This window comes from Mustelus asterias, chromosome 22, assembly GCF_964213995.1.
Source record: "Mustelus asterias chromosome 22, sMusAst1.hap1.1, whole genome shotgun sequence".
Classification (NCBI taxonomy): Eukaryota; Metazoa; Chordata; class Chondrichthyes; order Carcharhiniformes; family Triakidae; genus Mustelus; species Mustelus asterias.
The window spans coordinates 25,688,013-25,715,562 of record NC_135822.1 but is presented as its reverse complement, the minus strand read 5'-3'; the positions used below and the strand labels follow the sequence as shown (position 1 = coordinate 25,715,562).

Here is a 27,550-nt window from a genome sequence, read left to right as displayed (position 1 = left end):
GTGTCCAGAAATATGTAGGGAAAGGCATTAAACTCTGGCCTAGACAGCAATGCCCACATTCTGTGAATGAATGACAAAATAAGAACAATTGTATCTTACCAGAATTGTTTGGTAGGGAAAATCTTTTAGTTCACGATTTCGAGGGGAATCCAACACGACAGGAAAGTATTTGTGAGGGGCCTCAGTGTAACCAAATTCAATTTCATCCTGTAAAGAAGGAAAGATTGAGATATAAATGAGACTGTGACAAGAGGGAGGGGGCAGGCAAACACAAAGGATAGAATGCAAAAGGGTAGACAGAATGAAAAAACGGTTACAAAATAAAACTTATGACAAAGAAGCTGAGATAAAATCATCAAAGACAAAAAGGTTTCACATTTAATATCTATCTGTAGCAAAGGCGAAAAGGGGGTAGTTGGCAGCTCTGGCAGGAGTTGGGCCTCAGCAGGCCCCTCCCATCCTGGTGCCAGATCCCTCATTTGAGTACCATCTGCCTTTGAAAAAGGAACCCTCCCTGGGATACCTCAAGTAAACAAAGAACAGTACAGCACAGGAACAGGCCCTTTGGCCCTCCAAGCCTGCGCTGATCATGATGTCCTAACTAAACTAAAACCGTATGGACTTAGAGTCCGTTGTTAGAATGTAATCGGTGACAAGTTTGTATTGGATATAATGTGATGAATGGTAACAAGCTGTAAGGGTCAGCTGATCCAGTAAACCATGGAACCAATTACAGAATAATGTGATGGTCAGCTGACTCACTATAAATAAGAACCTGTTGGGAATTGTGGGGAGCTTGGAGTGGCCCTGAGCGAGGCCCCAAGTTTGGAGTAATGAAGTTTCTTTATTAAACCCTTTCTTTGATTTATAAGTTGGAGTAAGTTTTGTTATATTTTTATTGTCTGCATTTGAAGAGTTCCTTCTGATGAAACATCCGTATGCTTCCATTCCCATCCTTTTCATGTATTTGCCTAGATGCCCTTTAAATGCCGCTAAACCTGAGAGGGTTTGCCTTTCGGGACCCTGCTTGGCAAGTCCCTCACCAGCTGCTGGTTGGAATAAGGGCATTTAAAAGCCTCAACTGGCAAAAGGGCAGAAAGACCATCCATGAGCCTTCGTGCCTGAGCTTAACTGGGTAAGAAGTCTAACAACACCAGGTTAAAGTCCAACAGGTTTATTTGGTAGCAAAAGCCACTAGCTTTCAGAACAGGCTGTTCCTTCGTCAGGTGGGTGGGAGTTCTGGGCTTGACTGGAGCAGGGGGAGAAGGCAATGGGATCCCCACCTCCAAACTCGCCACAGGGAGGGATATTAAATTCTACCCAAGGTGCTTGGCTAACACAGTCGATTTCAATGAATGAATTAGAAGCTGCCGAGGAAAAATGAACTTGAAATCAAAAGAATTTAAACCAACAGAGTGGGACTACTGTCTCATGATATGTCAATCAGAAACTTTCTTCCAAACAGATTTGTAGCTTTGAGTTTCATCGGATATTGAATTTGGATTAACATAAACCCAACATGATTATTCCAAAGGACAGATTGAGAAATTATGGGGGCGATTCTCCAGCCCCCTGCGCACAGGCACAAATCCTGTTATGGCCAGAGACTCTCGTGTGAGGCGCCATAACGCCATCTGTGCCGGGGAGAACTCATTTTGAAATTCTCCCCGTCACCGGCCAGTGATGTAACCTGGTTCACGCCAATAATGGAGTGTCGTTCATTGGAAGGGGGGGGGTGGTTGGTACCGGTGATCGGGGGGGGGGTTGGGGGGGTGGTTTCTGTAGCGTTATTGTGGGCACTCTGATCTCTGAGGAGCCGGCCTTGCCGGTGTCTTCAGGTCCCGTACATCTCTTGCACGGCTCAAATCACCTCCAGTCTCCGAAAAAATTGTCAAAGTGTGGGTGGATTGCAATCAGAATCGTGCCGACCCACCCGGTGGGAATCACATTGTGTTTCCAGCTGGAGACCACACATGGAAATGTTTTGGGAGAATTGTGCCCAACATGTCAAGTGGCAAGATCCAGGGATTAATGCGGTCACCACCAACATTTGATTATGAAATGTAGACCCAAATGAAACACCATTTGATTGATTTTTGCCTGTGGAAAGCTCAGTCTAGAATATTCGATCCACAGAGAATTTAATAATGTTTAATCTGCACATACACACCCTCACACTTGCTGCAGACTGGAGTTTTGGGAATCAGTTTTTTACCTGCATCCAGCGATCTCTGCGATTCATATACTCGGGACAAATTGTTAATTTACACTTGCTCTTTTCCACCACCGCCTTGAATTCTTTGAGGAATTTTTCATTACCTATTACACTAAACAAATGAAATGAGATTATCTTTAAAAATTTAAGTATTGTTCTCATTAACTGATAATATTCCTGAGTGATTCAATATTATGGGTTTTTTGATATTTTTGGGTGAAATATGTGCTCCCCGGGATGAAGCATGTTTACACTGAAAAATTGAATATTTTCCCTAGCTCAGCCATCAAACATTGACAAGGATTAAATCCCAGGTTAAGTAGAATGAGCTTCCTATCCATAACCTTGTTAGAATTATGAGGTTTATAAGATTGTCAAGTTTTGGGACTGTTGTCTTTAAGGTCAAAATTAAGATGGTCGTGTGACCTGTCCTGAAGTCTGTCTGACAACAAGTCTGGTTGGTTTGATTGTTAGAGATTAAAGGGAGCCCAGAAGGTGCAAGCTGCTGACATTTGGAGACAATGGCAGAAACCTATATGTTAAATTGAGTCTCCAAAGTGGCAGAAAATGTTGAGAATGTCGGGACGGAAACAAATTCCTGGAACTCCCTCCCTAACCGCTATGAGTGTACTTATGGACTGCAGTGGTCCAAGAAGCTCACCACCTTCTCAAGGGCAGTTAGGGATGGGCAAGAAAAAATGCTGGCCTAGCCAGTGACACCCACAGCCCGTGAAATAATTAAGTTGTGATTAAACTGTCCATTTACTTCCAAAATGAATAAGTGTTGGGGTCTCAAGGACAGTTAGTCAGTATTCCCACCCATCACAAGGCCCACATGGTTCACAGTGGGTTTTGAGAGGGAAGGGGTCCAAGACAGCCCAGAAACCTCACAGACAAGGTTAGTCTTCCAGGATCTGGGAGAGGAAGTGCAGCTATGGGCAGCAAGACACTGGTCCATTATGCAGGAATGCAGGCGAGAGCTTGCACTCAGCTTGGAAAGACCAAATTCATGAGGAGTAAAAACAAATCTGGAATTTTCAATGACCTCTGGAGAGAAAAACCTCATTGTTAATATAAATTTTGAGATTAAAAGTTCCCAGGCTTAAAGCATGGAACTTCTGGAACTAAAAATCACCTTGGAATGGTTCTGGGAGAATTGAACATCTACATCAAGAATAGTGTAAATTACACCTGTGAAATGTGTTTAAAAGGAAATGTTCTTTTTTGTGATTAAAAGTATGTTACCTCCAAAGGTAGTGCTTAGTCAATAGTGTGTTTTGTCTTTTTTTACAGTGAGATCTTATCATGTCAGTCTTTCAGCTAGTCTGTATGGAGGTTGCAACAACCTCAACAATCACAATCTCAGAAGAGTCCTCTCACTTCATCAGTATGAGCCGTTTACAATCAAACATCACCAGTCATCCTGTGGTTTACCTGAATTATATTGCTAATTTTATACTAAATTACATTCTTGTATTGTAAGCCACACCAAGAGAAACTATCAACCATCTCAACCTAGATTTCCATCTGAACCTGCATTGGATTTGAAGGCAAGTCCCAGAAATGAAATGTTAACATATTAACTTACTCTTCCTGATCTTATGCTTTGGAAAGTCACCTGTCAATAATGGCGCCAGTCAGCAGGTGTGAGAAAATATTAGCACTAATCTTTCAAGATATGAGTTCCCTTAAGGAAAAGCTCCATGCTAATGTGTAGATTTAAGTCTTATATAATGGGGTTTAAGTAATCACTGAACTTTACTGTGCTTCCTTGACAATCTTGTAACATCATTCAACACTCTACACTTCAGCCATCTAATACACTCCATAAAACACCCTGCGGCATTCCAAATAGCACATTCTAGTTAACCTGATAATAAAACCTTAACTAAGTCAATGCTGTGTCCAGCAAGAATGCCAGTTGGCATTTTAAGCAACAGCCTCTTACCTGCAGACAAACACTTCCTCAGGAGCCAGAGTATTTGGAGTCATTATCCATGGAGCCATACGGAATACAATTCGGTCTGTGAAGATAGGAGCTTCTCCCACAGCCTGGAAAATAGGTTTGAAAATGTTAATTCAGTAATTAGAATTGATGCCCTCCAGGATTGGCCTGAATCACCGGAACGAGAAGATCAATCTCCAGGACACTGCTGGGTCACCCTGGAGAAAAATCATCTGGACATCAAAAAGGATGGGTTTTTTGTAATTAACTTTGAACTTTTCTCCTTACCAGATATATAAAATATTGAAAATGGGGAGAAAAGACTGGAGGTCTTTTGGCGATCAGTCAAGCATTGTTCAATTGGGTAATGAGTCTTTTTGCTTTCCAATTGGTGTAGGAAGGCCGTACGTCACAAATATGGGAGTATTGGCGACTAATGGCTGGAGTGTGGGGGCAAATCATGTGATGAAACCTCCAGGAATATGTTTAATCACGGTTGGAAACCCTAATGGTAATAGCGGTATAATTCTTACTCGTTATGATTCTCATCTCTGAACCAAATGCAAGTCACAGGAACGCAAGTTGACACGAGAACAGTGCGAGTGGTTGCTGAGGACTCTTGGAGAGCAGTGTTTGGAGACTACTGCATAAGTGCGTTTACTATTATGTACGAGGAACTTGATCATTAATGATACAGAATAATGGAATGCAAATTCAGCACTGGATATATTACTCAGCCTAAATGTGTTGAGTTGACCAATCTCAGATAGGCACGATGGTTTGCAAAACATGAGCCCAGATTCCTACTCCGAATCAATGACTGCTGCCGGATATTGTCCTGTTTAATCAGCATGAGGTCACTATCTGATCGTCCATAAGTACCATCAGGCTAAGTTCCCAGATTAATCACAGCCATTTAATGAGGTACTGGAGGACAGCTGCCTTCTTAAAGTGGAGGAAGAATTGGGAGAGGATGAGAATTTTACCATTGACTCTAGTAGGCTGAGATTGATGGTCACCAAGCCGTCAAAATCCTTATCTGGAAACGTGAGTCCTTCGACATAGAAATCATATTCTTTCTTCCCAAACATGTAATTGGTGACAAAGGATAGTTTCTGGTCTCCCAAGACGTGCATCAAACGCCCTGAGGGATCCAAGATAAAAGAAATACAATGCAATGGAGTGGGACAAGTTTGAATTGGAGTATTTATGATAAACATTCACCTTCACCCCCTTCTCACCTGCATCTGCTCTGGCTCGAGAGAGTCATGCATTGAACCACTGAAACTCACAAGTGGTGGTGAGCTGGGGGAGGCTGGTCTGCACTGACCTTCATCCATTAATGTAGAAAAGTGGCAGAGATCTCAAACAGTCACTGCCCCTGCCTAGCACAATAGCATTCCTGATGACATTCCTTTGTTTTTCCAACTCTCACCTCAATCAGCATCACACTGTCAGTGGGTTTATAACAAGAGGTCCAGAGAATCGTGAAGCTGTGACTCTGTGCTGTGGATGTTTTGTAAATTGAAGGACAAAATTGAAATAGAGTCAATTTGACATTTAGGTCCCAGTTTGAAGAACTAGGATGGAATCTTTGTAAAGAGATCTCTCAAACATGGCCATGTGAATGTACAACACATGGATGCACACACCTAGCCAGGTGAAAGATTTTTTGAACAACATTGTTTGTTCTTCTGTATTGGATGGAATTAATTGCCCAGGACAAAAGGAAAGCATAGCTTCTGCATGGGGTGTGAGGAAGGTTCTACTCTCATTCTTGGTGAGGTTAAACTCTGGAGTGGTTTCTGAATTGCACAAAGTTAAACTAAATTGAAGGTTTGCGGTTCGTGTGGACTATTCCATTTCTGAGTTCCATACCCCAGATGCATTGGCACAGATTACTGTTCAGAACTGTTCTTTAGCTGAACAATGCCATTTTTGGCAATATGACTGGGTCCCTCTTGTACTTTTCAACATATCTTTGGTGTTGTTTGCTTGTTGCATCCAATTCCACAGTGTTTGTGCGGGTAGCTCATTGTCATTGACTTGTCCAGCCTGACACAAGTCTGACAGATGGATAAATGGACTCACCTCTATCGTTCAGAAAGACCCGCACATTGTACCGTTCTGAGGCTGAAATGTAGAGTTGGAATTTGTAGCCAGATTGTAGAACCTGTGGTCCTTTAGTTCTTAAAATCATGCGAGACATATCCTTCAAATCTGAAACAAAAATAATGACCTCTTTTTTAATCTCCCCAACACCACTTGAAAGCGTTGAGTCTATTACATGTGACAGACAAAGCTTCCAATCTCTAATCTCACTTTCGACACATTCATTTTAACCTGTATCCACTCGTACCGTATTGAAATATCCTCTATTTTCTACAACCTTCAGTATTATTTTTCTACTTCAATGTGCCAGTGAAACAAATGGAAAAAAGAGTAGGCTGTGGTTCCAGTACCAAGACCTGAATTTTACCGTCCTGTCCGTCACAGGAATTATAGCGGGCGGGACACAGACCATGCAAAGGTCTGTTGACTTCAGGATTTTCTGGCCTTGGGGTGAACGCGGCCGGAAAACCCCACCCCATGTGTTCTTTTCTGGAGATTCAGTGGGATGATTAGGCTCTGCACCATGCCAAAGGGAAGTTTAGAGCATGATTGGCTGGCTGGGCAGTTTGGTTTGAGCCACTTAGTATTCACATCCCATTTGAAGGAGAAACTCCAGCTCCTGCCTGAACATCTCCCCACGTTGTACATTTTCAAACAAAATTTGATCCTGCAAGTGTCCTTATTCCAAAACTCTAAAGCTCAGTGCCTTTCCATAATTCTACGAAAGCTGGTTGTGATACTAACAGTTACATATTCCAGCCAGCGTTGCATTTATCCCATAAGCAGGTTAATGTTCCTAATATGTGAATATTTACATAATGGCATGGTAATTCAGAACTTGAGTATTTCTGAAAAAAGAGAGACATGCTGTCAAAGCTTTTCATCTTGCACTGGACAGGATGGATTACAAGAATACCAAATCTCAAAGAGAACATTTTGTACTATAATCAGCGTTGTCTTCTCATGCAGTGTAAATTATTGTTCCCAGTGAGATTTGGTGTTTTTGTGAATTCGTTCTATTAAGCACAAGTCAAAACGCTTTGACAGCATATCGTTTTTCAGCCAGCATGTAATATGTATGCAATATGAGGGAGTTTATATTTATTGTTCGAGCTGCTTTAGAGACCGCAATAGATGGAATTTGAACTGCCACCCCCCCAATTGTCCGGTGGTGGTATCTTCTGATCCTGCCGCTGTCAACGGGGTTTCCTGTTCTATGCACCCCATGCTGCCAGGAATCCTGTGGCAGGGATTCGCTATTGGAGCGAGAATGACCGGAAAATTCCAGCCAAAAGCTCTAAATTGTGCATGTGCATAATTCTCCATACCTGAACGGCTGTTCACCAAATTATCAGTGTTGTCCGGCATTGAAGAAAATGCATCATCTTTGTCACAGTTCACAAGCAGAATAGCCCCATGTCTATTAGGTCCCCATGACCAAGAAGCCTTGTAAAGGAAAGAAACATTTAGTTGCAGTTTATTTCGGACTCTCACTCTGCAATCCCATGAAATGTGAAAGATACTTTGACTTCTTCAGGTATCACTGTGGTGTGCAGGTGGACAATCTATAATCAAACTACTACCAATAACAGCAGTCTCCCCATGTACAAATCTGAACAATATGGATATGAATAAGAACATTAGGATCAGTGCAGAATGCACAAAAGGAATATTTATCAAGGCATCTGATGGGTCATTAACAGACTTCACATCAAGGGACCATCTTGTCTTTAATGTCCAGCCTGTAAAGGGTCTTTATTCCCTCCCCCCACCCCCCACAGCTATAGCTTATTTGTAAAATGTATTAAAATACATTATATGACTTCGAAATTGACATCAGGTAAATTGCAAAACAATCACTTTTCCATTAATGTTACTCACTAGGCTTACAATGACAATCAATATTGACAATGCGCACGTCATGTCAAACATTCATCCGGAGGGGTTTTCACCGATTCCAGCCTTCGATGCACAATGGCTGAAGGGCTTTAAACAATGATCGTTCTCCATTGCACTTTGGCAGCAGCTGCACCAAGCTTTAGTGCATCCCTCAGCACGTAGTCCTGAACCTGGGGATGTGCTGGTTTACAACAGCCGGTCATGGACAACTCTTTGCACTGGGAGACCAACAAGTTTCAGGCAGACCAAAAGACACCTTTCACTAAGTTGATGGTCCTGCAGCAACAGTTCATGTTTATCTTGGTGTGTCCCTGGGAACAGCCAGTAGAGCAGAGAGTTCTGGGTCACGGATGAACCTCGACAAGAACCACTGCATCTTTTTCCAGATATACTTTGCAAAGACTCATTCCAGAAGGAAGTGGACAATGATCTTCTCTCCACCACAGCCGCTTCAAGGGCATTGTGTGAAGGCAATCAGACTCCAAGGATCGGATAGGGAGGGCCCTTCTTACCAACAACCAAGCTGCATCTCGGTGTTTGTTTGAAAGTTCTGATGATGAGGCTTTCTGCCAATTACTGACAGTCTGCCTATAGAACCAAGCAAAAAGATCCACCATCACCTTTTCCTGCACGATCTCGATGATGCAACCTGTGGGCCACAGCCCAATGGACTTGTGGACAAAGGTAACTCTCTGCATAAACTTCTCCATGAGGGATAGGTAGAATGGTATGGTCATACTGAATGGAGAGCTCCACAGCAAAGTGGCCAGACTCATCCTTTGCAACTCCAGGGACAGATATGCACAGCTTAATGCAGCTGCATACGAAGGTGACCATCAGGATGTATTTGAAATAAAATGGATGAATTAGTTGCACAGATAGTTGTAAAAGGATATGATGTAGTTTGGCTTACAGAGACATGGCTCCAAAGTGGCCAAGGATGGGAACTAAACATTGAGGGCTGTTCAGAGATGCATGTGATAAAGGAACATCTGTGATTATGGGCGACTTTAATCTGTTTATAGGTTGGGAGAGTCAAATTAATCACTGGAGAGGGAGCACCCAGTTTCTATAGTTACGTTTGAGGTCGCCATGACCAATGGACACCACAGGGCTGGCATGCATTATGAGCCCTGGGAACAACAGTTTAATTTGTTTTTGGTAAGTTTCCTTCATAGTTTTGTCTTTTGTCACAGTGTCCCTTTAAGGAGCTGTGAATTAGCTAATTAAGTAATCTGTCAATTAGTTTATTTTTACTGGTTTTCAAAAGAATATAAAGCTAACTGACATTCTACAGGTAAGATTCTCTGGCCTCCCTGCAGTTTGTTGGCAGCAGGAGGCAACTTGCCATTGGCCAATGGCAGGATCTTTTGGTTCCACCGCTGTCAATGGGATTTACCATTGAATCCACCCCCAAACCTCCGGGAAACCCACGGTAGGGTGTGCACCATCGGAAGGACCAGAAGGTCCAGCCGGCAAGAACAGTGGGAAAACCTTGCCCTATATATGTTTATATACTGCATATGTAACCTTAGGTGAAGTCTACTCAAGTACAAAACCTGAAAGCAAGAAGAAGAACAGGCTGTGCACACACACACCTATTATTCCTTGATTTTCAAAGAAACAGTCATTCATCCAGTTGACCAATTTGAGAGACACATTTGTCAGACAAGCGTTCCTCTTTTTGTTGTCAATCACCTCAAACACCCACGTCAATGATGATCTCAAGTGAGTCGAGCTGCAGAATCCAGGCCTAATGTCAGATTCACTTCCTTAACTTCCAGGTCTGCTCATAACAATGAATGTTGTATTTTTTTCAGTGGGGATGTGATGCAGCATAGGAACAGGAGTAGACCATTCAGCTCATCAAGCCTGCTCTGCCATTCCATTAGGTCATGGCTGATCATCTACACGCTATCCCCTTATCATTTAATACTCAGTGATTGAGCTTCCACAGCCCTCTGCATCGGGAATTCCACAGATTCAACAGGGGAAACATCTACATCCACCCTGTCACGGCCTGTAAAAATTTCAATGAGGTTACTCCTCATTCGTTGAAACTCTCAGACCCAGTCTCCCCAATCTCTCCTAGCAAGGCAATCCCAGGGATTAATCTGGTGAACCTTGTTGCGTTCCCTCCATGTCAAGTACTGCTCCTACCACGCTACCTCTGGGCCTATGGCCATCAAGGCGTAAGCTTCTCGAGTTTCTAAGAGTTTCTTGTTGCTTTGAGTGTTCTCCATTTTGGGGAAAGAATTTTAATTTCATTTGGTGCTTGAAAAGTGAATGATTATGGTTTGCAAATTGGGTGTCACCTCAGCTATGCCATGGTTACCCTAGGCCAATTTGATATTCATGTGGGGTGAAGTAGTCAGCCCATGAGTGTAAGGCTGCTTTAGAATTTAAATTAGGGTACTGCACTCATGCAAAATTCTGGCACAGCTGGGAAGAGCTTCCATTAAACAAGCTACGCCTATTTCTAAAAGGTCTTGAATAGCCTAACCAGTGGTTTGGAGTTGGGAGGACCTTTTATATATCAATGACTTTTGAATAAAATTACTTCAGAATATTAATTTTTTTGATTACCTTATTTGGATGATTCTCTTCAACTTTCCCATCACGATCTGCATCCACATCTAGGGATATGCCTGTAAAAGGGTAGTGAAGCTAAGAGAATGTCTCCATGACTACAGAGTTTTACTATCAGTCCCAGTGCTCCAGTTCTCCAATACATAGTGAAACAGCACCGTTGCCCTGAGCAACCATTTATAAACACGCCTGCCATCATAAAAGAGAGATGAGCGGTTTTTGAGCATTTTATAATGTATCTGAGAAATATCTTGAAGCACTTCACATAATTTAATTTAAAAATGTTCTCATAAATGTGCAGTGTGTTTAAGCACAGCACAAAGGAAAGAATAATGAAGTAAAGTTTATTTATTAGTCATAAGTAGGCTTACATTAACACTGCAATGAAGTTACTGTGAAAAACCCCGCGTCGCCACACTCCAGCGCCTGTTTGGGTCAATGCACCTAACCAGCACGTCTTTGGACTCTGGGAGGAAACCGGAGTACCCGGAGGGAACCCCCACAGCCACGGGGAGAACGTGCAAACTCCACACAGACAGTGACCCAAGCCAGAAATCGAACCCGGGTCCCTAGCGCTGTGAGGCAGCAGTGCTAACCATTGTGCCACCGTAATGAAAGAAAGAAAGATTTGCATTTACGTAGGACATAATCTTCTGGCTCTTCACACCAGCCGGAGCTTCTGGTCCCACTGACGGTGTGCCCCCCGCTGTCTGTTTCCTGGCGGCATGGGGTGGAATCAATGGGAAATCCCATTGACAGCAGTGGGACCAGAAGATCCCGCGCATTTTTCTATGCTGTACCCTAATCGGAGACTTTTAAAAATGGATTAAGAATTAAGTTCAAAATCTTTTACTATAATCTCCACGAGCATAGAGGATAAATCCAGCAACATCCGTTAAATCTCACTTACTGACAGCTGTAAACTGCAGAGTCATCTTGTCAATGGGGTTGTTGGGTTTATCTTCATAAAATGTAACTGTGACCTACAGCAAGAGAATGGGCATAGAGTTAGAACCAAGGATAGAAAGCATCATACAATTCAAATTTTGATAAGGGATGTGAACTTGGGTAAGGGGATGACCAATCACGGCTGTAACACTCTCACTTCTCTATGAACGGTATGTTTTGTCTGTATAGCGCGCAAGAAACAATACTTTTCGCTGTATGTTAGTACATGTGACAATAATAAATCAAATCAAAACTTTGATCTCAGACATGAAGTCTGACCGATCAGGTGAGGTACCAGTGTGGCGAGTAGAACCGTAACCTCAGAATGGTATAACATTCTGGGATAGAGTTCGGAGCTCAAAGCAGGGGTCCCCTTAACATCCGAACGTGCGTGCAGCTGCCTTTTGAAAACTCTAGCTTTTCATTTAGCTTTCATTGATTGGTGGATTATTCCAAATTCTTATCACTCAAAGTGCTTTCTAACGCATACTTGTTTAAAACTTGCTTTCAAATCATTTAAATTAATATACTTTTTATTTATAGGACATGGGTATCACTGGCTATATCAGCATTTATTGCCCATCACTAGTTGTCCTTGAACGGAGCGGCTTGCTAGGCCATTTCAGAGAGTATTTTAAGAGTCAACCACATTGCTGTGGATCTGGAGTCAAGTAGACCAGATCGGGTAAGGACAGCAGATTTCCTTCCTTAAAAAGGATGGGTAGACTTCTAATTCCAGAATTTTAATGATTTCAAATTTCACGATCTGCCCTGGTGGGATTCGAATCCAGGTCACCATAACATTACCCAAGTCTCCAGATTATTAATCCAGTGACCAATACCACTGCAGCACTAGCTCCCCCATTCTGTATTTCCTGATTCAGTTTGAAGTACTATTTTGCATTTACTTGAGATGCACCATTTAACATTCTATCTCCACTTAATTGTCTTCCTTGCAGAATGTAGAGCTTGAGCTTCTCATTTCAAATGGCTTAACCCTTCGAAATGTACAGCCTGGAGGTGACTATTTCATTGCATCAAATACTAATCTGTTACCATTTCCTCTTCAATTTCCTGACAGTGGTCACTCTCATTTCTAGCCGAGGAAAGGAGCAGAGAAAAGCGTGAGGAAAAAAGGAAAGGAAGGGGCGGCACAGTGGTTAGCACTGCTGCCTCACAGCGCCAGGGATCAGGCTTGGGTCACTGTCTGTGTGGAGTTTGCACATTCTTCCTGTGTCTGCTTGGGTTTCCTCCGGGTGCCCCGGTTTCCTCCCACAGTCCAAAGATGTGCGGGTTAGGTAGATTGTCAATGCTAAATTGCCCCTTCGTGTCAGGGGGACTAGCTAGGGTAAATACACGGGATTATGGAGATAGGGCCTGGATGGTATTGCAGTCGGTGCAGACTCAATGGACCGAATGGCCTGCTTCTACACTGTAGTAATTTTATGACATTCTATAAGCGATGAGAAGAAACAAGGAAATAAAAGAATAGAACGATCCCGAGTTCAAGGGGATGAAACGCAGGAAGTGGCACCAGGAATATTTCTGAGAATAGAGGCAATCACAGGAAAAAGGGCAGTAGCATTACCTTATTGTCATTGACATCCCTGCTCGTTTTATCCTGTCTGACTAGGAGAATGGTTCCTTTATGCAGAACCGATTTCACTGCATCTTCAGTCACCGGGATTACATGCTGTTGATGTGAAATTGAGCATTTTACGCCGGGGCTGAAACGGATTTCAAACAGCTGAGACCTGGGAGGCGATGGTCTGGAGAAAGAGACGGTTCAACTGAGGTAATGGATTGATTTTTAAGAAAATCAGTATCCTTTAACTACATGCCCATTATAACACACACAGCTCAAATAAATGCATTTCATTGACACCCTGCCTCAATCAGTAGCAATCCGTCTCTGACAGGTGTATGTTCTGACACCACATTCTGACAGAATTCCACATAAACCATCTTGACCCATGTGTTTGTTCTAGGGATGAAAAACATTGGAAAGCTTCATTTTTGAGGAAGGGCCCTTTACCTCATCCGCAAACTACAGCAGTCCTTCTAGTGACACTGTCGGGCAGTAAATGAACAGTGATACATGTCCAACTCAGAATGGTAAGTGACTTGAAAACAAGCTTGGGGCTCATCATGTTCCCGTGACCCTGCTGCTTCTGGGTAGTAGAGGTTGATGGCATGGGGTTGGGAGAAAGCTGATTGGCCAGGTATGGTCATTCTGCTTTTTATAAGATAGAACATACTTGCAGAATTGTCCATGTCATGGAGTAGATTTGGGTGCCATAACTCCACTGGAATACTTACTTGGTTGGAGGTGGGGACAGACTTTCAGCACTGCATCTAGGATGCTATCGGGTTGAGAGCCTTCATTATGTCTATTACACTCCGCCGCTTCTTAATGTCGCAGTGCAGGTACCAAGCTGGTCACACACTACCATCTATGATGATAAGGACATTGGGAAAGGAGCCATCCAGTATTGTCCATTTGGCAATTTCATCAGAAGCTATTGGCAAACACTTCATTTTTGTGTCTTGCACTGTGCTCTGCAAGGCTCAGCTACAACAGAGAATGGAGATGTTTGTGGAGCCTCCTTCTCATGTCAGATGTCTAGTTGTCTATCATTAGGAATATGCCAGAAAGTTTGCTCTTATCCATTGGTTGTGGGCTCACTTGGTACTTTTCTTGCCTTACTGCTTTTTATGTTGAGCATGCATTGGTGCCCTGTGCTGTAGCTTTGCTATGTCCAAATCTCATTCTAAGGCATGTTTGGTGTTGCTCCTGGCATGCCCCACTACCAAGGTCAGTCTCTCACCTTGGGGGAGTGCTGCATTGTTGTTAAATCCCTTTGTTTGAATGAGACATGGAAATATTCCTGTGACACACTTAGAACAAGAGGATCAAATGGTTCACCTGGTGTCCCAACCAACACTCATCCATCAACCAACAACACAGATTAACTAGTTGTTCATCTCCTTATTGTTTGTGATCTTGCTATACACAAGTCAGTTGCTGCATCTTCTTTCAAAACAAGTGACTATATGTCCAAAGTAATTCATTGGTTGTATAATGCTTTGAAACATCCAGTGTATAGGGTGCTATCTAAATTCAAGTCCTTTTTGATCCTAGTACCTGTCGCTACAATCCCTGGCCTCCAGTGACTAACAAATTACATTTTATGCTAATTATAGGACTAGTTATATGCTGAAAACTAATCAATGCACTAATCTTGTTCAGTAAGTAGTCTCACAACACCAGGTGAAAGTCCAACAGGTTTATTTGGTAGCATGAGCTTTCAGAGCGCTGCTCCTTCATCAGGTGAGTGCACCAAGTTTAATTTTTTTTTAAGTGAACTAAGCTCAATCGGCACAGTGGTTAGCACTGCTGCCTCACAGTGCAAGGGACCCAGGTTCGATTCCCGGCTAGGGTCACTGTCCGTGCAGTCTGCACGTTCTCCCCATGTCTGTGTGGATTTCCTCTGGATGTTCCGGTTTCCTCCCACAATCCGAAAGATATGCTGGTTAGGTGCATTGTCCATGCTAAATTCTCCCTCAGTGTACCCAAACAGATGCCAAAGTGTGGGAACCAGGGGATTTTCACAGTAACTTCATTACAGTGTTAATGTAAGCCTACTTGTCACACTAATAAATAAATAAACAAACAAATGTACTTACTTGTAAACATCGATGCTGAGTTCAGTCCCCAACACATAATTTATCTGGGTGGTTTTCCCACATTCCATGCGCAGGGTCCTTTGCTTGGACATATTGAAGGTTTACAGCTCTCTGTAGAATAGGAGTCAGTGTTTCAGCTCAGCTGATCTATAGACACCCACTGCCTTGCTCACAATAACAGCCCAGAGCCATCCAATCTCTTGTCTGTCTAAGTGTCAGAAGCATTTATCATTGAATATAATCAACAGCTGCCGTCATCTCTTTATTTTCCCTATATACTTATCTGCAATATTAATACAGTTTAAAATCTAACAAACTAACTTGAAGCTCAATTCTTTGGTACAGTTATGTGTGAGCAAAGTATCAGCAAAAGGGAAGTAGCCCCATTCAGCAGGTGCTCACAACTCTTGAGTTAAACAATTAACAGAAGATGCTCTTATTGGAGTAAATGCCTTTATTGCTGTTATAAACTACTAGAGACTGAATGACTAATTTGAATTGTTTACTCTCTTTGATTTTCAAACACAGATCTCTGGGAAAAGAAAAAAAACATTAATCTCCATTTTGAATTGCTTATTGACCAATTGCTCACAGTTAATAGTTAATCTAGAAACTAATCCACTAAAACCGACTCTTTTTTACTTCCGAGCTCAGTTTGACTTTAGTTTGAGTCTGCTCTGCTTCTGGCTCATGTCTGCTGTTCCATACTAAAAACAAAGCTTGTATTTTACCGTTCCCTCGCCTCTGCGCGCAATCATTTCATGAATACTTCAGAGCTCAGTCTGATTTTAGTTTAAGCATCTACTCTGCATCTAGCTCATGTGATGCCTGCTGCTCAAAACTGAAAACAAAGCTTGGTATTTTCCCGTTCCCTCGCCTCTGCGCACAATCATTTCATGAAGTCGTTCCAGAAACAAGTCTGTTAAAGCCCAAGCAACCGCAACCTTATCCTTTCCAAACTGTTTCACATAATGTGGTCTCCCAGCACAAGTTAAACATACCTGTGTAACCGTATACTGTGACTCTTGAATGTCAGAGGGCTCAGTTTTTCCCTATTGTTGCACAAACTCCGCCCTCTGAACAACGGCTAAATTAGGCTGCTGATTTAACATTGGTCCTTCAAAGCCCTCAAGAGACAAGAAGAGTCTTACCTGTTCTGGCCAAAACATGACTTCAGCCCCATGTCACGTGATTATTTTTCAAAGGTATTCTGAAGTAATGCTGCAAGCCGCTCAGTTGTAAAAAAATCCTTCCAGACAGTGAATGAAGGCCAGTTAATGCAGCAAAAGCAGCCACATCCTGAAAACAGTTACAATAAACGTTAGGGAGACTGCTGATTTCATAAACCATGATCAGGCAAGGGACGAGGATAGCCCATTGCACTGGAGCTATACACCTATGATCGTGGTTTGCCCAGGCTGGGTAGAGTAAAAAATCAGGATAGCCAATGAGGTTACACTGAGACTTCACCTGATGCAAATTTTTAAAGCCAACTTGACGTTTTGGCTAAGATGAAGTGTTAGATTGAGCCCGGGAGGGGGTACAATGCCTCATGTATCTGCTTGGATCTTGTTTGATTGAGCCCAAGATGGGATACAAAGTCCTGTCTTGTCAGCTTGGATCTGGTTTGCCCCTCATGCGGGGACCATGATTGGACTTCATTTGAATTGGCTTTTTTGATGAGAAATGAAGTACCAAAAGATACCAAAAAAAAGAATTTTCTTTTAGTTGAAAACAGGAAAGTTAAGGTGGTGACTGGGCGACTCTGGGCTTTTTCTGATGGAGGGTTTAGTGTGTCTATATCAAGCACAGACAAAAGATAATGGGGATAATACAGTCCAAAGTTCTGTCTGAAGAATATTTTTCATTGCTATTGTTATGGAGCAATGCTTTATAAATATGACTTTATGAATTTACTGACTGGAAAGCACTAATTGATTTTAAAAATAGACTAAAGCCACATTCCAATGGCTAGACATCACAGTCAAAGATGGCTGTACATTTGTATCACTGTACCTTCTCCATTCCAACTTCGCTGAAATGGAGATAACCTGTCTGCAAATACCCACCGGGAATAATTGCCTTAAGGAACATGAATGTGGGACGTCTCCTACCCCAGTAGCAAAGCGTCCAAACAATCACCTGGCTATTCATATCTGAGGGGACAAACCATTAAACACAATAACATGGGACTCCGGTTATGAAAGGTATGCTGGCAGATCATGTAAACCAGGCAACTGGAATCCACTCGCCATGACATATGACAAGACAGCTGATCCTTTGAGTTTTTAAGCAACTGTTTTTTTCTGCAAACCAGCACAGGCAAATGTGACACTGAAGAAGCAAGAAGCTGAATGGTTCCCCCTTGTTCTCTCTCCCCATCCAACTTGCAAGTTTTGAACTCTGAGTTGATTTAGACTATCCATGTGCCACAGACAGAGTGGCACATGGATAGTCTAAATCTTTAGTTATTTAGTTCTAAAGAACTCAACCCCGGCAGATAAAGTCAAGTTTATTTATTCAAGTTTATTTATGAGTCACGAATAGGTTACATTAACACTGCAATGAAGTTACTGTGAAAATCCCCTAGTCGCCACACTCCGGTACCTGTTTGGGTACACTGAGGGAGAACTTAACATGGCCAATGCACCTAACCTACACATCTTTGGAGTGTGCGGAGGAAACCGGAGCACCTGGAGGAAACCCACGCAATCACGGGGAGAATGTGTAAAACTCCACACAGTGACCCAGGCCGGGAATCGAACACAGGTCCCTGGCGCTGTGAGGCAGCTGTGCTAACCACTGTGCCACCATGCCGCCCTAGCGTGTGTGCGTATTTTATTATTTTGCTTAGACCAGGTTAAGTACAATAAATGCTATTCTTCTTTTCAAAGATTCATGGAAACCTGTCTGTAAGTGTCTTCTACAGTTACCTCACATAAACAGTTAAACAAAGCCACGGGTAAATTGTCATCTTCTTGCTCCATTGTGGCTATATTTTCACTTTTAAGTTCATCTTCCAGAGTGAGTCATTTCAATATTTGTCTTTTGAGATTGTCATGAAGATGCACTTTTATCAAATAGTGATTTTTCAGTCCACTGACTGGAAACATAGACCTGAACTTCTAAAAACAGATTTCCTTTTAAACAACAGGCTAAAAGAGGATGACTGCAAATTACTGGCAAGGGGTGGCTGCGTCAATTTCCATCATCACACATTCCAAATTCCATTTCATTAAAACGGAGGTGCCAGGTCTGTGAGGACCCAACCAGAGACAACTCCTGGGGAATATGAAAGCTCCCACCTATCTCCTGTGACAATAGCAAGACATTAAGATGAGATTCGGCTAATAAAAGCAGAAAATGCTGGATAAACTCAGCAGACCTGGCAGCATCTGTGGAGAGAAACAGAGTTAATGTTTCGGGTCTAAGTGACCCTTCTACTGAGTTTATCCGGCATTTTCTGCTTTTATTTCAGATTTCCAGCATCAGCAGTATTTTACCTTTATCTGAGATTAAGCTGTCAGGGATGGGACATTTAATCTAATCACTTGGTCATGAGACAATGGCTAGGTTAACTTTGCACACACGAGCTAATCAAGCTACCTTTTGGAATAACCAAATAACCATCTTATTTGGATACTCAATCTGACAATGGAGAGAGCAAGTCACATGGCCAACCCTTTTATTTGCTTAGAAAGACATTTTTGGTGGAGAATTGAGACTGAGATACTGATGAACAGAGGATAAGCAGCCAAAACCATTGAGCCTTACTGTCTGTCCTCCCTTCCTAGCAGGTTTTGTGTCCTGTTTGCTAATTGAGATCAAGTAGAGTCATCCCTCCTGTGAACAGAGATCTTTCAAAATTCTGCTCAACACTACTGTCTCATAGAAACATGGAAGAAAGGAGCAGAAGGAGGTCATTTGACCCTTCGGGCCTGCTCCGCCATTCATCACAATCATAGCTGATCGTCCAACACAATATCTTAATCCTGCTTTTTCCCCATAATCCTGCTTTTTCCCATTCGCCCCAAGTGCTATATCTAGCCGCCTCTTGAATACGGAGGAAGGAACAACCAGAGGAACAACCAAACTAACTGGCCCCAACTCCGAATTAATACATCAGGGTCACTGAATCAGTGCCTGATCATTCGAGTCACTCATCATATATTCCTTTTACTTATGGACTCTGAATTTGATCAAACTATCCTTCCCCATTCTGTAATCTGTATTTGTGCGAATGTGTGTCAATGTATCAGCAAGTGCATGCAGTGACAATTATTAAAGAGGAACAGGCACCGGAGAGTGGCGACTGGGGGATTTTCACAGTAACTTCATTGCAGTGTTAATGTAAGCCTACTTGTGACACTGATAAATAAACAAACAAACATGTATGGTTATTAATAGTCATTGGCTTACCATACAAAGGAGAATAAATGGACTCAGCTGGAACAGTCACTTTGGAGTAAATATATGGGGGGCAATTCTCCCATTCCGCTGTGCTAATTAAATCTCCCGACCACTAGTGTCTCGCAGCGCCAGATGTCTGGCGGCGTCACATCCACGATGGAAATCGGTGAGGAGGTGCATAAATTATGATAATGTACATTTACATATATTTTAAATACGATAAGCGGGCCCGGAGATATCAGCATCTCACCCCCCGCCAGAGTGGATCACGCCAGCGGGGTTTAAAGTAGCTCCCCACAGGGCATTTTGGCACTGCCCGTCAGGCATGGGGCAGTGTCAAGGGGCAGGGCTTATGGGAGCGGGGCCTGTAAGGGCATGGTCTGATGGGGTGGGGCCTCTGGGAGGGCAATTAGTGGAGTGGGGGTGGGGCGGAGGGGGAGTGAGGGTCCCACTGCAACTCTGCAGAGAGGATCGGTGGGGTGGGAAGGAGGGAGGCTAGTGATTGGGGCTGACCATCGGGGTTGGGGGGTGGTCAGCCCACTGGGGGGGGGGGGGGGGATTGGGACTGCATGGGGGGTGTTGGGATTGCGGATGGGGAGGATTCAAAACTGCCGGTTGGGGGGGGGGGAGGTATCGGGTGGGGGAGTGGTAGAGGGGTTGTGGCTGGGTTGGACATGGTCGGGGGAGCCAGCAATTGGGGCGTGGGGGTGCAGAGGGCCACCACTGCAAGGATCGTGGGACTAGCCAGTGATCAGGAAGCCGACAGTGCAGGGCCACTGCACATGTGCCGATCTGACACATCGGCACATGTGCAGCGGCCTGCTTAGCGCAATGCTGCTGGCCTCCTGGGAATAGACTACGCCTGCTGATTTCTAGAGTAAATTATGTTGGTGCTGTCTGCAGTGCACAGAGTGTAGGAGATTCATTTTGAAACTCCTGCTGAAAAAACCAGCGTGATTTACTCCAGTTTTCACACGAATTAGAATCTTTTTGGGAGAATTCCAGCCATGGAGTTTGTAACAAAAACAGAAAATGCTGGAGAAACTCAGCATGTCCCTTCATCAGAAGACTCATCCAGACGCGAAACGTTGGTTTTATTCTCTCTCCACAGATGCTGGGTGGGATTCTCCGGCCACACTCATCCCAAAACTGGAGAAACCTGCCTGAGGTCAATGGACCTTTGTGTGGTCCGCTCCCCGCCCGCTACGATTTCCATGGCGGGCGGGACAGGAGAATTCCCCCCGCTGTCAGAGCTGCTGAGATTTCCCAATATTTTCTGTTTTTGTTTCAGATTCCAACATCCACAGTATTTTGCCTTTATTATATGGAGTTTGTATCTCTGATGAGTTGGGTGCACAATAAACAGTGCTGAAGGTAAAAATCAAGCTGCTACATTATTCCTCCAACAGTGAGTATCAACAACGTGTGTATATTATTTTAGCCAGGTCTGTATAACTCCAATAAAACTCACTTTTTTCCTCATTAAACTCTAGAAAACGTTTCCGATTGGTTCTTTTATCATGACAGCATGTAAATCTTTAAATACATGCAGTAGATCCTTTTCAATTAAATTTAAATTAAATTCAAATCCTTTTAAATTAAAAATCCTCTTACAAAGAAAAGATGGACGGCACAGTGGTTAGCACTGCTGCCTGATAGCACCAGGGACCCGGGTTCAATTCCAGCCTTGGATCACTGTCTGTGTGAAGTTTGCACATTCTCCCCATGGCTGTGTGGGTTTCCTTCAAGTGCTCTGGTTTCCTCCCATAGTCTGAAAGATGTGCTGGTTAGGTGCATTGGCCATGCTAAATTCTCCCTCAGCGTACCTAAACAGGCGCTAGAGTGTGGCAACCAGGGGATTTTCACAATAACTTCATTGCATTGTTAATGTAAGCCTACTAGTGACACTAATAAATAAACTAAGAATGGGAAAAGAGGGGGACAATTTCACTTTCCCTCATCTGGCCATTACAAGACAATGAGTTACAAATAGCTTCTTTTTGTGCCATTAACTCATTCCTTCTTTGATCAGAATCCTTTCTGGCTGTTCCAAGAATGTAATTGCAACAATTTTATGTTTAAGCAAAAAGGTTCGATACTGTTGTTTGGTTTGCTCTTTGAACATTTTAAAATCTTTCAATTTCTCCTGATCCCGTTCAGATTGAATTTTATTTCATTCTTTCCAAGCAGAATTGACAGCTTCCTGATGTTGGACCTTGAATTTACTTTCTAATACTTTGAAATTCCAAGCAATTCGTAAATTACTTTATTCCAATCATTTTGAGGTTGTAACTGGCCATTTGAGCTCTGTCCAGTTGCCTGGATTTTTGCAACGCTGACAGGCGTGGTTAATTCTTGTGCTCGCTCAGCGCTGACAGGGCAATTTAAGTCAGTGTTAATTGTCTTTAAACCTTTAGGGGTTTAGGTCTTGGGGGTTTAGTCCTTTCTATGACAAAATTTAATTTGGAAATTCTGGCGACACTTTTGCTGCCTTTGTGTGATGACTAGAGTTATTCCATCAGCATTTTTCTTTCATCAGTTTGTTCTTTAACTGGAGTTTTTACTCACAGTGGCATACTACCCTGGATTGTGGACAAGTGCTATTGCCTGCTATATAATTTCCTAACATAAAATCTACATTTTTAATGGGTAATTTAGAAACAGTGCCAACAACAATAGAGCCCTTTGCCAAAGCACAGTTTAAATTCACTTCACAATGGGGTAGGTACATGCTTTCCATCAATAACCCTTACTGATACATCTTTATTCAGTGCGATGTTTGAAGGATCTAAATCTTTTGCTAACAAGTTTTGAACTGAGGCAGTATTCCATAGAATAACAAACATTTTAGGTCCTTCCTTGGACAAACATAGAAAACCTTTCCCATCAAATATAAATCCTTCATAATTCTTCACATCTCTATCTAGTCCCACTGAAGGAACATTAGAAGCAGTGGGTTTCTCACAAGGTTCCCTTTCTGATGTAACTTTCCCTGTGTGGAACTTCCCATCGCTGATTTAACCTCCAATGATTTGCCTTCACATGTCCAATTTTGTGACAGTGTGAACAAGTCGGTCTTTTGACTCACCCTTATCTACAATAGCTCCTGGACCACTTTGGAGAGAATCGGCCCTTTCCCTTCTTGCTATCCTCTTGACTATAACTTAAAGCTATATTTACATTTGGTTTATTTTTTCATCCTCTTTCACCTTGTAATTGAAGCCTTTTTCCAGTTTATACTATCTGACTTCTTTCTCTCTTTGAAGCTCTGTACCTTTCGGTCCCTCCTTCCTCCCTTGCTTGCTTCTCTCTCTGGAGGTCAGTTTCAAGTTTACACATTTCTATTTCTGTTGACTCTCTTACAAGTTCAAAGTTTTTCATTTCACTTTCCATTTCAAACTGTTTAATCTGCAACTGATAAGTAGCCAGCTCAATCTGTGTTCTACCTGCATCACTCTTCTTCTAATCCCAAACACTGGGCTTTTGCCTCAAATATTTCTGATTTTTTAAACCCTGCTTTTAACTCTTAACTTCAACTTTTCTGCTTTTGTTATTAACCTAACTGGCTAACGGTTGCAAAATGTGCAGGAATAAGTCCTCCATCTCCAGAAAAGTTTCAGTAATTGACTATGTCATAACTCCGTCTCAATAGATATAATAAAAGTTCACTGTGACATCTTGTTTGCTTGAGCCTTAGTCAGTTTCCCAGCTCATCTCACATTAGTCTGTAGATTCAAAATCCTGCCAAGAGCCCTCAATTTTATTATGGCTCAGTTAAGGATTATTAACATTTAAAGAGAAATCTGAACACCTGGGCCAGAACTTTCAGAATGATGGCGGCTTGGCATTGATGGGCAGGAAGGCAGGACTTCTACTCGTCCTTGAGAAGAAGTCCCGTCTTGGATAGCGGTCAGACAATCAGATTGGTCAACAGATTTCCAGTCATTCCAGAAACAGCGCTGCAGTGGCCAGGAGAGGCACTGCAGTTATTTGCCAGGAATTGGAGAAAAGGTAAATGGCGGGGGTCAAGGGGCCAAGGTAGGGAAGACCTGGGTGGTCGCAAAGGGGGTGATTGGGATCTCAGGTGATAAGTTGGGGGGCGGGGGAGAAGGAAGTCCAGAGGTCACTGGGCCGCAACCAGAGGGCAGTCCCAGTCAGAAGACACCCCCCTGCCCCCAGGGGTCAATTTCAGGTTCTTCCCTTGATCTATCATCTGCTCACCAACCTACAAATGGAGGCTGGCAGGCTTCCTGTATGAGATCTACCAATGCCACTGTAAAACTGCAAGCAGGTTTGGGTGGGTGGAATCCCAGAATGAATCCTGGCCATATAATTGTACACTTCACCTGCCTCAGATCCTCCATCCCATTAACAATTTCCGCTGCAGCGATTCCTGTCATTGTGTGAAGGATAGTCCTGTAGTTGAATAAAAATCATGCCAGTTTGGTCTCAATGGATGCTGCAGGTTGCTTCTTCATGCCAGAAGTCTGCACCACCCATTCAGCCAACCCATTCGGTGATGGGCGATAGGGTGCTGTCCTAATGTTTTTCATTCCACTGGAAAGCATGAAGGTCTGAAACTCAATGCTAGTAAAAGCAGTGCCATTGTCAGAAACCAGGACTTAAGGTATTCCATGCATGCAGAAACTTTGTTGTAGTTTCTCAATGGTTGCATGGTAAGTAGTAGAACTCATGCGATGTATCTCCAACCATTTGGAGAACACATCAACCATAATTAAGAACATGGAGCCCAAAAAAGGCCCAGCAAAGTCTACATGCACTCGCAACTAGGGCTTACCAGGCCACTCCCATGGATATGGGGAGGCTGACGGAGGGAGTTTTTGATTTTCTTTGCATGACTCGCAAAGTCTAACCAAGTCGGTGATATCTGCATCAAGGCTGGCAGCCATATGTTGCTCCTGGCTAGCATTTCCATAATTGAAATCCCAGGGTTGCTATGGAGTAATTCCATAAGTTTTGGATGTCGCCCTGGGCGAGGGACAACTGTACAGGAGCCCCAGAGGATGATGCCATCCTCAACATCAGATATTGTTTCATTTCATCTGAGGGCTGTCCTCTGAATACCCCATGTAATATTATGGGGGCGATCTTACCATCTCGCCCCACTGGTCGGTGGGTGGGGCAAGACTGTAAGTTCATGAAAGAGCTGAGAAATCGGGTTTGCTTCACGATCTTACTGGCAGTGGATATCTGGCGCAATCAGCCTTGTGCCTGACAAGGGTATGAGGCTGATCTCAATATTTAAATTCTATTTTAAATAGAATATTATTAGTAAGGCTGGGATGGAATTGTCCAGGCTCACTTGCCTCTGCGGCCTCGCCGGTGAAGGTCCTCACCAGCGGGGATCATGTATGGTTCCCATCAATGGGGACTTGTCATGATGGCCTCGTCGGTGGAACCAAAGGCCATTGAGGCCCCCCGTGAGGTCGGGACAGGGGAGGGGGTGCCCCCTGGGCAATGCCAACTTGGCACCTTGGCATGGGCAGTGCCAAGGAGGTGGCGTCTGAGGAGGTGGGGCCTGAAGGGGCAGGCCAATCGGGGGAGATGCTGTGCACTCTGCAAATACGATTGGCCGGTCATGGGTGGGCGATTGATCGGTCCATGCTGGGGGCCGGGTTGGGGGGGGGGGGGTGGAGGGGGTGATCAGTCTGTGTGGGTTGGGGTGAACGGCTGCGGAGCCCCAAGATAGCGGGGGGGGGGGATGGTCAGCCGCGGAGCCTGGCAACAGTGGGGTGAGGCGATCAGCCATGAAGGTCAGCAGTAGCTAGGGGAGGCAGACAGATCTCTGTGTTCACAGAACACAAAGGTCTGAGCATGCGCAATTGCATCCTCTGCTGCAAACGTTCGGCGAGCTAAGGCCCCGCTCCCTCCCCCTGCTGGCGAGAAACTGATCTTGCATTATTTTTCTCACAGAGTGAGGTAAGATTCGACTTTTAACTTGTTCAAAAAAAATGGTGCAATTCTCTCCTGTTTTCACACTCGGTCGGCACGTAGAATGTTTTTGGTAAGATTGCCCCCTATAGGTTTTAGTTTAGACAGTACTGGATCCTTTGCATCCAGGCCTTGATTTGCCTTCAGACACCAGCAAGTTGTCCAAAAAATTGTGTCATCACCACCCCTTCCACAGCTTATAACAAAGCTGGGCTTCTGGGAAAAGGCAGGTGACTCAATGCATCAGCATTAGCTATCCTGGTCCCAGGCGGTGCGCTATGAGGTATTCATAAGCCACCAGTAACAAGATCCAATGCTGTATCTGGGCACAGGCAATGGGGGTTTTGCCTTGTCTTCTTCAAAAAGTCCCAGCAACAGCTTATGATCAGCCATTATGATGAAGTGTCTACTATTGATGGAATTTTTTAACACCAAAGACAGCCACCAACCCCTCTTTCTCGATCTGGGAATACCTTTGTTCAGATCCTAGAGGGTCCAAAATGCATATGCAATAGGCTTCTCTATTTCATCTTGCCAGCAGTGTGCCATTACTGCCCAAACCCCGCAAGTGGAGGCATCACATGTCAAGTTACAATCCTTTTTGGGATCAAAATGGGTCAATAAATTAGAGGACAAAATTTGCTGTTTAATGCTGTTGAGAACCTCCAGCTGTGGCGCCCCCCCAAGACCACCTTTAATGTTTCCATAGTAGGGTATGCAAGGGGTCCAGCAAAGAAGACAAATTCGGAATAAACTCCCTGGAATAAATTTGGAATAATTCACTAACTCCAGGAAGGATTTCAATTCCATGGGGTTCCTTGGAGTTAGCACCTCCTTAGTGGCCTCATCTTGTCCTCCACTGGATGAAAGCCCTTGCCATCCATCCGATAGTCCAAGTCGGTCATTGGACTTGCTTGGAAGACACATTTTTCTCTTTTCAGGTGTACCCTGACTCTGAGAATCACCATAAGACCTCTTCCAGGTTCGCTAGGTATTCACATTCTGAAGTTCCTGTGACCAAGACATCGTCCAGATACACTGCTACCTGAGATAATCCTTGGAGTATGTTCTCCATGACCCATTTAAAAATGGCACATGCAGATGAGACCCCAAAGGATGCATTCATATAGGACTTTGTGTGTATTAATTGTCACATACGTTTGGGAAGGCTCATCTAATTCAAGTTGGAGATATACATGGCTCGTGTAGAACTTTGAAAATGCTTGACTACCAGTTAAACTGGCATACACGTTTTCAATCCAGGTATCTGTGAATTCTAAAAACTCTATTGACTGTAAGCTTATAGTCTCCACGCAGTTGGACTGACTTCTCTGGGTTGAGGACAGAAACAACAGGTGCAGCCTCCTCTGCAAACTGTATGGGTCTTATGATGCTCAGCTTTTCCAGGAGTTCTAGTTTGGACTCTCGCCAGTAGGGAGTGTGGAACTGGTCTCACTCTATGGGCGTAGAATTGGGTTTGACGTAGATCTTGGCTTTGGCTCCCCTTATTCTTCCAAGCTCTTCTTGAAAAACCTTGGGCTACTTATTGATGAATTCGTACAGTCCCCCCCTGTGCCCAGCCTGAAGATGATTTGATTTATTATTGTCACATGTATTAATATACAGTGAAAAGTATTGTTTCTTGCCGCTATACAGACAAAGCATACCATTCATAGAGAAGGAAACAAGAGAGTGCAGAATGAAGTGTTACAGTCATAGGTAGGGTGTAGAGAAAGATCAACTTAATGCAAGGTAAGTCCATTCAAAAGTCTGACAGCAGCAGGGAAGAAATT

At 43.5% G+C, this 27,550-nt stretch overlaps 1 protein-coding gene across 5 annotated transcripts in view; it reads right to left on the bottom strand.

Annotated features, from left to right (window-relative positions):
* Window positions 1-27,550, bottom strand: part of padi2 (peptidyl arginine deiminase, type II) — a 119,950-nt gene that overhangs the window by 10,028 nt on the left and 82,372 nt on the right. The window contains exons 1-11 of one of the 5 annotated variants that reach the window (XM_078239000.1): window positions 16,397-16,576; window positions 15,396-15,506; window positions 13,297-13,477; window positions 11,671-11,743; window positions 10,758-10,819; window positions 7,601-7,718; window positions 6,252-6,380; window positions 5,147-5,304; window positions 4,164-4,267; window positions 2,216-2,327; window positions 100-207 (exon numbers count right to left, since the gene is read on the bottom strand). The exons of 2 other annotated variants lie outside the window; for them this stretch is intronic. In XM_078239000.1, the coding sequence (XP_078095126.1) occupies window positions 100-207; window positions 2,216-2,327; window positions 4,164-4,267; window positions 5,147-5,304; window positions 6,252-6,380; window positions 7,601-7,718; window positions 10,758-10,819; window positions 11,671-11,743; window positions 13,297-13,477; window positions 15,396-15,487 (1,137 nt within the window). In that variant the 5' untranslated portion in view covers window positions 15,488-15,506; window positions 16,397-16,576. Of the gene's footprint in view, window positions 1-99; window positions 208-2,215; window positions 2,328-4,163; window positions 4,268-5,146; window positions 5,305-6,251; window positions 6,381-7,600; window positions 7,719-10,757; window positions 10,820-11,670; window positions 11,744-13,296; window positions 13,478-15,395; window positions 15,507-16,126; window positions 16,218-16,396; window positions 16,577-27,550 lie in introns of those variants that run through there. 2 more of the 5 variants (XM_078238999.1, XM_078239001.1) reach the window with 2 other exon arrangements.